The sequence below is a fragment of the Hyperolius riggenbachi genome, chromosome 1 (assembly GCF_040937935.1).
Source record: "Hyperolius riggenbachi isolate aHypRig1 chromosome 1, aHypRig1.pri, whole genome shotgun sequence".
NCBI lineage: Eukaryota > Metazoa > Chordata > Amphibia > Anura > Hyperoliidae > Hyperolius > Hyperolius riggenbachi.
This window is the reverse complement of record NC_090646.1, coordinates 353,271,240-353,283,472: the sequence shown is the minus strand read 5'-3', so window position 1 is coordinate 353,283,472 and position 12,233 is coordinate 353,271,240. Positions and strand designations below refer to the sequence as shown.

The following is a 12,233-nucleotide window of genomic DNA, read 5'->3' as shown; positions in this document are numbered from 1 at the left end:
AGTCCACACAGGTTCAGAAGGACGCGCGCGCGCGCGCTGAGAGGCGGAACTTTTATGACAGCCAGAAGGGAGTCAGCTGACCAAGCCGGTCAGCTGACGATTGTACCAGTTCCCATTGGTCCAGCACTTAGGGGAGGCGCTGGAGAGCGCTGGGCTATATATACTGGGTGCTGGTCATTCGTTAGTGGTCTGCCATTGCGATCACTACGTGGTAGCACTCAGACCTTATTTTCAGAATCTGTGTTATCATTCTGTTATACTTCAGACTAGTTCCAGTGTGTTGATGATCAAGGATCTCACACCCAAGATTAGGAATCTGTGTTATCATTCTGTTATACTTCAGACTAGTTCCAGGGTGTTGATGATCGAGGACCTCACACCCAAGATAGGAATCTGTGTTATCATTCTGTTATACCTCAGACTAGTTCCAGGGTGTTGATGATCAAGGACCTCACACCCCAGATTAGGAATCTGTGTTACCATTCTGTTATTCTTCAGACTAGTTCCAGGGTGTTGATGATCACGGAGCTCACACCCAAGACTAGGCATTGTTTATTATCTGTTATGACTTTCTGCTTTCCTGACCACTCTTCTGTTCACTGATTTGGTACTTCGCTATATCTGATACTCTGTTGCCAAACCCTGCTTGCCTTAGGATTACCAAATCAGCCTCCTGTCTTTGTACCTTGTATGTCAGTGTGTTGCCGACCTGGCTTGTCCGACCTTGAGAGCTATCTTCCCAATTAAGAGATAGTTCAGAGATCAGTCAGTGACATCCTCCTATTAGTGTCACTCACGCTCTGGTCCTTCCCTCTCCCAGTCTGACTCCTCCCTGCGGGAGAGTCTCAGGCTGCGGAAAGGTACTTACTCTAGCAGTATTCCTTACTGCCTTTGTACCTGTCCTCCTGATATTGTTCTCAAAGTATTACTGTTTCACCAAACACTCATATCTCTCAGGTGTCCAGAGGTTATCAATATATCTGATTATCGGTGATACTGGAGATCATCAATAATCGGGTATATATCTGTATTTTTGGTGATACTGCAGATCACCAATAATCAGATCCTCTCTGTGTTACACCGATCGTTAAAGAGACATGTAACTCATCAATTCAACCCCCTCTCCCCCCCCCCCCCCTGTTTCCAGTTACAAGACAGGTTGTTATAGTACATTTGTAACTATGCCTTTACTACTATGCAAGGCAGCATGTTAGACTGCAGAGCAGGTTACCAAACCAGCGCTGCGTAATATGTTGGTGCTTTATAAATACAATAAATAAATAATAATAAATAAAGTAATACTTTTTGTTGCATGAATAGATTAACAGCAAGCTTTCAAAACTGCTTACACCACTAGCGTAGTAACCTGACAAAAAGACATTATCCCAATAAAGCCTGCAGTTTTAGTTGACTTTTTAAATAGGGAAAGATAGTTAATTTCAAGGTTGCCTGTACTAAGACCAACACTGTCTTGTGTCCTCAGGAAGCTCCTTCCTATTAGAGGAATGTCCGCGTCTCCAGATCACGTCCTGTTTCCTTTCCTTGTTTTTAGTCACTTGCGGAACGATGAATACGATGGACGAAAAGGGTATGTTAGAGCCTGCATATTGATGAATATACGCATCCATAATTTAATCAAGGTTATTGCTGTTCACAGTGGTGTAGCTGGGAAGCTATGGGTCCTATTGCGAGTTCTCAACCTTGTCGATATTCAAATTTGATTATGCCTTGTTATTGTACATAGTAATAGAGTGCATGCAAGTTTCATATCATGCTTGCTTTGTTTTGCTTTGTGTATTCGGATTAAAATGTAACTTAAAATTCTGTTTGATTTTCCTATACTACATTCACTGATCAATCAAAATAAAACCACCTAACAAACTATATATTGTGCCAACGAAAAACAGCTCAGCAAATGACCTATGGGGACATGCACTATACAAGACCTCTGACTGTGTCCTGCAGTGTCTGACAAAATAGTAGCAGATCTTGCAAGTCCACTGCTATTCTGGGATGTTTACAACTGCCATGCGCATAGTGTTTTAGTCAACGCCTAAATGCTGTAAAGTTAGAGTGCTATCTCTTATGCCGCTCTGTTGCCTGTGGATGGGTGCCATAATGACAGAATAAACAATGTTATTCACTGCACTTGTCAGTTCTTTTTAATGTTGTGGTTGTTCGATGTATACTATGGCTCCGGGCTCCCTGTTTGGAAACTCAGTCCCTCTGTCTCTCTTACTGTTCTGTTAACTGTTCATTGCTTTAGGTAGCCAGAAGGCATTTTGAGCAGAAATTTAAAAAGATGGAGGAACGTTCCAAATCAGACCATGAAAACAAGCCATCTCAAGAGGAAGGTATGAGTAAATACTGTACTTCAATACAGTGGTTTGCAAAAGTATTCGTCCCCCTTGAAGTTTTCCACATTTACTGCCACAAACATGAATCAATTTTATTGGAATTCCACATGAAAGACCAAGACAAAGTGGTGTACGTGTGAGAAGTGGAACAAAAGATTATCTTAGACAACCTCTGAGGCCGTCACAGAACAGTTGTATTTGTACTGACATTAGATTACACACAGGTGCACTCTATTTAGTCATTAGCACTCATCAGGAAATGTCTATGGGCAACTGACTGTACTCCGACCAAAGGGGGCTGAATAATTACGCACATCCCACTTTGCAGTTATTTTTTTGTAAAAAATGTTTGGAATTATGTATGATTTTCGTTCCACTTCTCACGTGTACACCACTTTGTGTTGGTCTTTCACATGGAATTCCAATAAAATGGATTCATGTTTCTGGCAGTAATGTGACAAAATGTGGAAAACTTCACAAACTGTATTTATATATAAATCTAATGAAGTATTTATTTTATATTTGGTGACAAAGGTACAGAATTTCTCCCAACATTTATGTTGTGTTATTGAATAAAATAGGACTTTAGAGCTAAATTTTGGGTTTCTGGAATTCAGCTTATATACAGCAGCCTCCTGATACTAGTGGTAGAATAAAAAAACTGCAATATATCTAAAAGCAGCTGGCTGATGGTGTAATGGTTAAGGGCTCTGCCTCTGACACAGGAGACCAGGGTTCGAATCTCGGCTCTGCCTGTTCAGTAAGCCAGCACTAATTCAGTAGGAGACCTTTGGCAAGTCTCCCTTACACTGCTACTGCCAATAGAACGCGCCCTAGTGGCTGCTGCTCTGCTCTGGCGCTTTGAGTCCGCAAGGAGAAAAGCGCAATATAAATGTTATTTGTCTTGTCTTGTCTAATGCTGGGCATACACGGATGGATTGCTTCTTATCAATCGAGCCGCTAATGGGACAAAAACGAGCGGAAGATAAGAAGCGCCCGCGGGGACGAGCGGGAATCGATCCGGACGCACGCGGGGACGAGCGGGGACGCACCGGGATCGAGCCAGCGGCTCGATCCGGCGCATAATTGCATCCGTGTATGCACAGCATTATACAAGGTTATAGATAAAGGCATTATACTAAGTTGAAGCAAATATTGTGGACATTTATGCCAAAGCTGCATTTCATGGTCCATTTTCAAGTTGCATACATGTGTATAAAATTAGCATAACTTTTGCATCAACTCTGAATGATTAGTGTCTCAACCATCTTTGACAGGCAGACTCCCATAAATAAATGTTCATTTGTGCCTGGGAGTCTATCTCCAAGGACAGTAATGCAAGCCACACACGCATCAATTTTCCCAGGCAGATTCGATCACTCTGATTGAATCTTCCAGAAATCTATAGCACAGCATCGTAATGTTCATTTGATTTTCAGCAAAAATGAACTGAATTTACAACTGGAATGGGGGGGGGGGGGGTGTCAGGGTTAGATCGAAGGCCCATAGCGTTGTCCTGTATCGAACAGTGAGGTTCAGTATGGTGGGATTCAATCCCTCTGTCTGTGATTAGAGTCACATCACAGATGGATTGATTAGTTTGCCACCATGGGAGGCAATCTGCGCATGTATGGCCACCTTAAAGTGCTGATATAGTGGAGATAAGAGATTGTAGTGTTGGTTATTATTATTTATATAGCGCTGATATCTTCCGCAGCACCTTTACACAGTATATATTGTCATGTCACTTAACTGTCCCACAGAGGGGCTCACAATCTAATCCCTACCATAGTCATATATCTATGTATCATATAGTGCAAGGCTTTTCAACCTGTGGTACGCGTACCACCGGTGGTACTTTGCTGTTGGCCAGGTGGTACACACCAGATTTGCCTGACACTTTATTGCCCGCATGCCACTTGTCCTGGTCCTGTCCTGCCTCCACAAAGTTTGGCTCCTCCTCCCTCGCTCCTTGCTGTGCTGCTCTGCAGCATACTTCAGACCTCAGGTCAGTGGGGAAGAGACAGCCAGGCGCACAGTGCACAGTGATGGCGCAGATACAGAAAGGGACATCACTGCTCACTTCCTGTACTTGAAGTATACGCGCTGTCACTGTGCACCGCTTGCCTGACTGTCACTTCTCTGCGGCTTGCTTACAGATGATCTGAGGTGTGAACTATTCCACAGGGCCGCACTGCAAGGAGTGAGCAAGAGGGGAGCCTTTTTTTTTGGTCAGTCACTGCCCAGCTCTCAGCTCTCTGATGGTGGGACTAGGCTACCTATAATTATGCGGGGGGGCGAGCACTGTAATGACAGTGCAGGAGATTTGGGCGCAGCCGGCGCCATCATAGGCAGAAATAGGAATTACGGCTATAGCGGTGCACAGTCAGTAACTTCGGCACCATCAGAAGACAGTGCTAAAGTTGCATTTAAAACACTGCAATTCGGCTTCCAGCAATAGCTGTATACCAGCTGTATCCTGCGCCCAAGTCTCGCGGCGGGCAGTTCATATGTATGCGGGGGGGGGGAGAGAGGAACTTGTAAGGCTACCTATATTGGCAATCTACCTACAGATTGCCAATACTGACAATATGTAGGCTTGCAATCTAATTGTAGTCGTTTTCCCCACCAATGCCTCCTACTTACCCCCCCCCCCCCCCATATGCCTTCTTCTTTTCTTAAAGTGAACCTGTAAGAAAAAAGTGCCCCGAGGGGTACTTACCTCAGGGAAGGGGAGGCCTTTGTATCCTAAAGAGGTTTCCCCCTTCCTCCACAGTAGAAGGGATCCAGCTCTGGGAGCCCCAAAGTTCTCCTTGCCGGTGTGTGCGCATGCGCAGTGGTATTTGTTTTCCTTGACTGCAGTGCTTGAGTTTAGGTCTTCTTTAAAAGGGTTCTGTGGGATTCTAAAAATCAATCAAACAAGCTAACACTTATCTGGGGATTCTATCGGCCCCCTGCAGCTGTAATGTCCCGTCCCGTCCTCCTACGATGCTCCGTTTCCCGCCGCCGGTCCCGGTTTAATATTCGTCTAAACAGACGAATAATGTTAGCACCTGCTCACGTCATCAGGAGCTTACTGAACAGCCGCAGTGTAATAACTCGTGTGATTACACCAGAAATGGCGGCGGGGAACGGAGCATCGGAAGTGGACGGCGTGGGACATTACCGCTTCAGGGGGCCGATAGAAGCCCCAGGTAAGTGTCAGCTTGTTTGATTCTTAGGCTGCAAAAGAACTCCTTTTAAGTGAGAAGAATACGGTGGCTGCTATAGTAATTTCCTTTTATACTATATGAGTTGACTGGCAGCCCTGCTGATCTATGTCTCTGCAGAAGTGTCTGAATCACACCAGAAACAAGCATGCAGCTAACCTTGTCAGATCTGACAACAGAACCTGATCTGCATGTGCTTGTTCAGGAGCTGTGGCTAAAAGTATTAGAGGCAGAGGATCAGCATGATAGCCAGGTAACTGGCATTGCTTAAAAGGAAATAAATATGGCAGCCATAGTTAAATAAATAAATATGGCAGCCTCTCACTTAATTTCTCCTTCAACTACTAACTTTTTTCACCGTAGTGGTCCTTGAAACAGGACAGCCCCATCCCTGGACGTGTTTAAATCCAGACTGAAAACCCACCTGTTCAGTCTGGCATTTGCAGAAATATAACTTTTGTTGTGTGAATACTTCATCCTACTAATTACTGAATCTGAGAGAGCCTAAGCGCTTTGAGTCCTATGGGAGAAAAGTGCTATAGAAATGTTATTGTATTGTATATTGTATTGAAACAGTTGAAATTTGACAGTTGGAAAATGACAGTTTAAATAAGACGGTTAGAAAAGGGCAGTTGAAATTTAGCAGTTGAAAAATTGCAGTTAGAAAATTACAGTCAGAAACAGACAGTTGGAAAATGACAGTTGGAAAATGGCAGTTGAAAAATGACAGTTGGTAAATGTCAGTTGGAAAATGACAGTTGGAAAATGGCAGTTGAAAAATGACAGTTGGAAAATGGCAGTTAAAATTTGACATTTAAAAAAATGACAGTTAGAAAATGGCAGTTAAAAAATGACAGTTAGAAAATGGCAGTTGGAAAATGACAGTTGGAAAATGGCAGTTGAAAAATGACAGTTGGAAAATGGCAGTTAAAAGTTGAACTGTCATTTTTCAACTGCCATTTTCCAACTGTCATTTTTCAACTGCCATTTTCCAACTGTCATTTTCCAACTGCCATTTTCCAACTGCCATTTTCTAACTATCATTTTCCAACTGTTGTTTTTTAACTGCCATTTTCCAACTGTCAAATTTTAACTGCCATTTTCCAACTGTCATTTTCCAACTGTCATTTTCCAACTGTCAAATTTAACTGCCATTTTCCAACTGTCAAATTTTAACTGCCATTTTCCAACTGTCAATTTTCAACTGCCATTTTCCAACTGTCATTTTTCAACTGCTTTTCTCCAACTCTTATTTTCCAACTGCCATTTTTCAACTGTTGTTTTTTAACTGCCATTTTCCAACTGTCAAATTTTAACTGACATTTTCCACCTGTCATTTTCCAACTGCCATTTTCTAACTGTCATTTTACAACTGCCAAATTTTAACTGTTGTTTTTCAACTGTCATTTTTAAACTGCCATTTCTCAAATTTTCCAACAGCCAAATTTTGTCAGCTTTTGAAGCGGACCTAAACTGAGAGTTTCCTCTCTGCTCTCATCATAACTTTAAAGAAAAACATTTCTTTGTTACAACTTACAGGAATCTTACAAAAACCCTGCAGTGTTTACTTTCTGGTGTCCTAGGAACACAAAAGGGTTAACCTCCTGTATTTACATACAGTATTAGCCCAAACTATGGCATAGAGTGGCACACCTGACAACCCTAATTTCCACTTGCTGTTTACTTGTTGATAAGGCCTAATTAGACAGGCTAATCTATCTAGACCAGGGCTTTGCACCTGTGGTACGCTTGCCACCGGTGGTACTTTGCTGTTGGCCAGGTGGTACACACCAGATTTGCCTGCCACTTTTTTGTCTACCTGCCACTTGTCCTGGTCCTGTCCTGCCTCCACAAAGTTTGGCTCCCCCTCCCTCGCTCCTTGCAGCGCTTCTCTGCCGCATACTTCAGACCTCAGATCAGTGTGGAGGAGACAGCCAGGCCAACGGTGCACAGTGATGGTGCACAGTGGCGTAGCTAAGGAGCTGTGGGCCCCGATGCAAGTTTTACAATGGGGCCCGCCATGCACTCTATACATAGCAATTGAAACAGCGCACTAAAAGCTGCCAATGGCAACTACAATGTCAGAGGTGCAAGAAGGGGATGGGGAATAGTTTGTTAATGATTACCACTATTCAAAGTATATATATAAATGATTATTATGAGCACAGGACCAATATAGAGCTAATACTGTAGTTGAGGGAGAGCCATTCGGGGCCCCTCTGGCCCAAGGGCCCCGATGCGGTCGCTACCGCTGCACCCCCTATTGCTACGCCCCTGATGGTGCAGATACAGAAAGTGACATCACTGCTCATTTGAAGTATACACGCCGTCACTGTGCACCGCTTGCCTGGCTGTCTCTTCACTGCGGCTGGCTTACCAATGATCTGAGGTGTGAACTATTCCGCAGGGCAGCACAGCAAGGAGTGAGCAAGGGGGGAGCCGAAATTTGTGGTGAGTCACTGCCTAGCTCTCAGGTGGTGGGGCCAGGCTACCTATAATTAAGCGGGGGAGGGGGGGTGGAACTTGTATGGCTACCTATATTGGCAATCTACCTCTAGATTGCCAATACTGACAATATGTAGGCTTGCAATCTAATTGTAGTTAATTTTTTCCCCACCTCCTACTTTTCCCCTCACAAATGCCTTTTTCTCCTAAAGTGTACCTTGTAATAAAAAAATTGCCTCGGGGGGTACTTACCTCAGGGAAGGGGAGGCCTTTGTATCCTAAAGAGGTTTCCCCCTTCTCCACAGGAGATGGGATCCAGTGCTGGGAGCCCCATAGTTCTCCTCCTCGGTGTGCAGTTTGTTCAGGCTCCAGCAGAAACAGCCAAGTCCGATTGCATCCAATCTACTGTGCAGGCACACTGGTGGTACTTGAAAGTTTTCAGGCAATAAAAGTGGTACAATTTGTGGAAAGGTTGAAAAGCCCTGGTATAGTGTATGTATCATAGTCATAGAGGAAACCCACACAGACAAGGGGAGGACATACAAACTCCTTGCAGATGTTGAACTGGCTGGAATTTGAACCAGGGACCCAGCGTTGCAAGGCGAGAGAGCTAACCACTATGCCACCGTGCTGCAAAACACGTTACATATGCCTGTGATCACTGCAGCCTCAGTCTTTGAATGCCTTATCCAGGAGGCCAGTTTGTACATTGCTTGCTCTGTCCGCATGTTTCTTATGTTGTGCTTTCTTTCTTCTCGTTCAGGATACCAGAATGATATTTTCCTGCAGTTACAAGATGTCATTTCTTCATTGGAAACGTGTGTATTTTCCTGGAGGAATCCATCCATAGAAAAGTCCAAAAATGGAAGTGTAGCAACCCAGCTAGGTCCACTTGTCTCTTCTGATGCCATGTCCCCTTTTGTCTTGCATGGACTTAGTCAGGTATAATAAACGTGTATATTTTTTTATATATAAAGTCAGGTCAGGTATAATATACTGAAATATAATAAACTTGTGTATATACAGTATATATGTATATATGAGTGTTAACTGATAGCACGGCCGTGCTATGCAGTTAGCACGTGATCTGACATGCGTGGATGTTTGCACGCGTAAAAGCTTACGCCCATGTGCTAAACACGCACTCGCGCAAATGCGTGAGTTATCGCACGCAAACCTTTACGATCACGCAGAAAACTTTGTTTAGCATGCGGACGTAAGCCTTTACGGGCGCAAACCTGATCGCATATCAGATCGCGTGCTAACTGCATAACACGGCCGTGCTATCAGTTAACACTCTTTTGTGAATCAAGCCCATTATGTCTAACAATACAATGAGGTTCACAGATAGGAATCTATCAGGGCCTTGTCCCTGACATCACACTGTAGGAGGGGTTTCACCACAATATCGGTCACACAGACCGCCCCCCCGGTGACCTATTCGATAAAAAGTAAAGATTACTTGTGGGAAGGGGGCATCAGCTACTGATTGGAATAAAGTTCAATCCTGGGTTAAAGTTCCTATTTAACGTGACCCTTAAAGTAACCCAGAGCAGTATAAATGGAGCATGTGCTTAGGAAGTACATAGTCTGAGATCACCTTCAGTGAGAACTGCATTTTGTTTCAGGAATACGCATACAAAATAATATAAAATAATAGTATTGTTGCTGTAAATACCAGGAGAAAGTCTCTTGGTGTCAGGAGACAGTCCCTTCCCTTTGATCTCTTAAGGTGGCCATACACTGGCCCGATTCGCGGCCGTTTTGACAGCAGATTCTAACCTGGGATCGAATCTGCTGCCAAACGTTCGCGCTAAACGCACCCGCCGATCCGATTTCCTCCCGAAATCGGATCGGTCCGTCGATCGCGCCGTGCGGGAAATTACCCTTGATCGCCCGCGGGTAGGGTGGGCGTCGCTAGCGGCGGCCGATCCGATCAGGTATACATTACCTGACGTTGGCTCCCGGGCGTCTTCTCCGCGCTGCACCGCTCTGTTCCGGCTCCATCCCGGCGCTTCCTGTGTCACTGCAGTGACCAGGAAGTTCAAATAGAGGGCGCTCTATTTGAACTTCCTGGTCACGGAGTGACACAGGAAGCGCCGGGATGGAGCCGGAACAGAGCGGTGCGGTGCAGCGTGGAGAAGACGCCCGGGAGCCAGCTTCAGGTAATGTATAGGGGAGGGGGCACAGGCGGCAGGAGCAGCTCAACAGATTGTGATCGGTTTCAGGCTGAAATCGATTCACAATCTGTTTGCAGTAAAGGCAGCCATACGATCCCTCTCTGATCAGATTCAATCAGATAGGGATCTGTCAGCTGGTCGATCTAATGGCAAATCGACCAGTGTATGGCTACCTTAATGCTAGGTACACACCATACAATTTTCTGTTAGATTTTCTGTTAGATTTACCTGCCAGTTAGATAATTTCCAACATGTTGGAAATTATCTATCTAACCATCTATCTGCCGAGCAATTAGGCATTGTTCTACTCAGCAGGAGATAGCCAGAGGACAATGCAACAGAGATAATGACCAGTCTCTACAGAAAATAATCTAATGCAGAAAATCTAACAGAAAAATCTAAAGAAAATTGTATGGTATCTACTAGGCATAAAGCATCCCTCTTGATTCCTTTTTTGGCTCAATTCCTTTATTTTCAGAGTCAGCAGGGTTGTCCATTATTTTGTAAATTTATGAGGACAGTGTCTGTTTACATTTGTCAATTTGTACCATGGTTGCATCCTAATTCACATGATGCATCTAATAAAGTTGAGTTACTGCCTTTGGAAAATTGGTCTACTTTATCACCAGGACAACATATCATTTAAAGTGTACCTGAAGTGGCATGACTGCTGTGTAAAAAGAACCCGAGGTGTGAGACCTATGGAAGCTGCCATGTTTATTTCCTATTAAACAATACCAATTGCCTAGCAGTCCTGTTGCTCTTTTTGGTCAGTAGGGTCTAAATCACACACCTGAAACAAGCTTGCAGCTAATCTTGCCACATTTTTCATAGACCTCTGATCTGCAAGCTTGTTTAGGGTCTATAGCTAAAAGTAGAGGATCAGCAGGACAGCTGGGCAATGCTAATTATTTAAAAGGATATAAACATGTCAGCCTTTATATCCCTCTCACCTTGGGTTCCCTTTAAAATGCAGTCTTAAAAAATCAGCCATTAAACTGAAAATAAAATGTTGAGACTTGGTTCTGTGTTATTAATCACATAATAGTGTACTCTTGCATAAACACCTCACTACAGTACTATGTTCTTATAAAATGCTACCAACGTGTGGTTAATTTGCCTTCAATTCTGATTTGCATAAACACTAATACCATGCCTAATACCATGAGTACAAACTTCTGGAGTAATCGTGCCTGCACTAACAATCATGCCATGCTACAGCACAACTAGTAACATTGTCTTTTTCAATACAGGAATTTCCTGGTATGTTTCCAAATGAAGATCCCAAAGAACTAGAATCAGAAATCAAACGCTACCAAGAGAATAATGCTTCCTTGAGAGTCAAACTAAGAGTCACAGACAAGGAATTGGATAGGTCACGATCTACACTTAGACTTTTCATGGATGAAAAAGAGAAGCTACAGATAAAGGTAGTTCATTTACTTTATCGTGGTAGTATAATGGTCAGTTGAGATGGTCGATGGCTAGATTAGTGTCTGCTTATTGTCCTTAAATAAGGAACACACTCCATGTTATTTGGGGGTATGTAATGAAAATGATCACCTGTAAGTACCCTTTGCTCTAAGCAGACTATGCTGCAGTTTTGGTACCTATTTTTTGTTTATTATATCCAGTTTCATCAGTAAATGTCACCTGCGTGTGTTCAACACGTGGGCTGTTAGTACAGCAGCTGCCATGGAAGGGTATGCATTGCTGTCCATGGTGGCAGCTACAGTAGCCTAAAGATGGTGCATCTGACTCAAATTACAGGTGCTATTAATGCAGCCTCATTCTTATTTCATATTTATATGCTCAGGTTTATTTTGAACTTGCCCCTGTTAACACTGGTCACAAATTTCTACCTGTTAATTCTGAGGTAGATTTTTCATAGTCCTGGTCAGAAAATGAACAGGATTTTATTGTAGTATATGTAAGCACCTTTCAAGATACAAACTCACAGACCATCTTCAAATAAATGTGCCTGTCATCAAAGATTACCACAATTATAAAATGATCATAAAATGATCATTGGGAAAAAGAGA

General features: G+C 43.4%; 1 protein-coding gene across 9 annotated transcripts in view; it reads left to right on the top strand.

Annotated features, from left to right (window-relative positions):
- USHBP1 (USH1 protein network component harmonin binding protein 1) overlaps positions 1-12,233 on the top strand; it is a 64,898-nt gene that overhangs the window by 22,100 nt on the left and 30,565 nt on the right. For 5 of the 9 annotated variants that reach the window (XM_068234154.1, XM_068234152.1, XM_068234153.1 and 2 more), the window contains 4 exons: positions 1,484-1,588; positions 2,267-2,354; positions 8,775-8,953; positions 11,445-11,621. In XM_068234154.1, the coding sequence (XP_068090255.1) occupies positions 2,303-2,354; positions 8,775-8,953; positions 11,445-11,621 (408 nt within the window). In that variant the 5' untranslated portion in view covers positions 1,484-1,588; positions 2,267-2,302. Of the gene's footprint in view, positions 1-1,202; positions 1,589-2,266; positions 2,355-8,774; positions 8,954-11,444; positions 11,622-12,233 lie in introns of those variants that run through there. The other 4 variants (XM_068234147.1, XM_068234148.1, XM_068234146.1 and 1 more) reach the window with 2 other exon arrangements.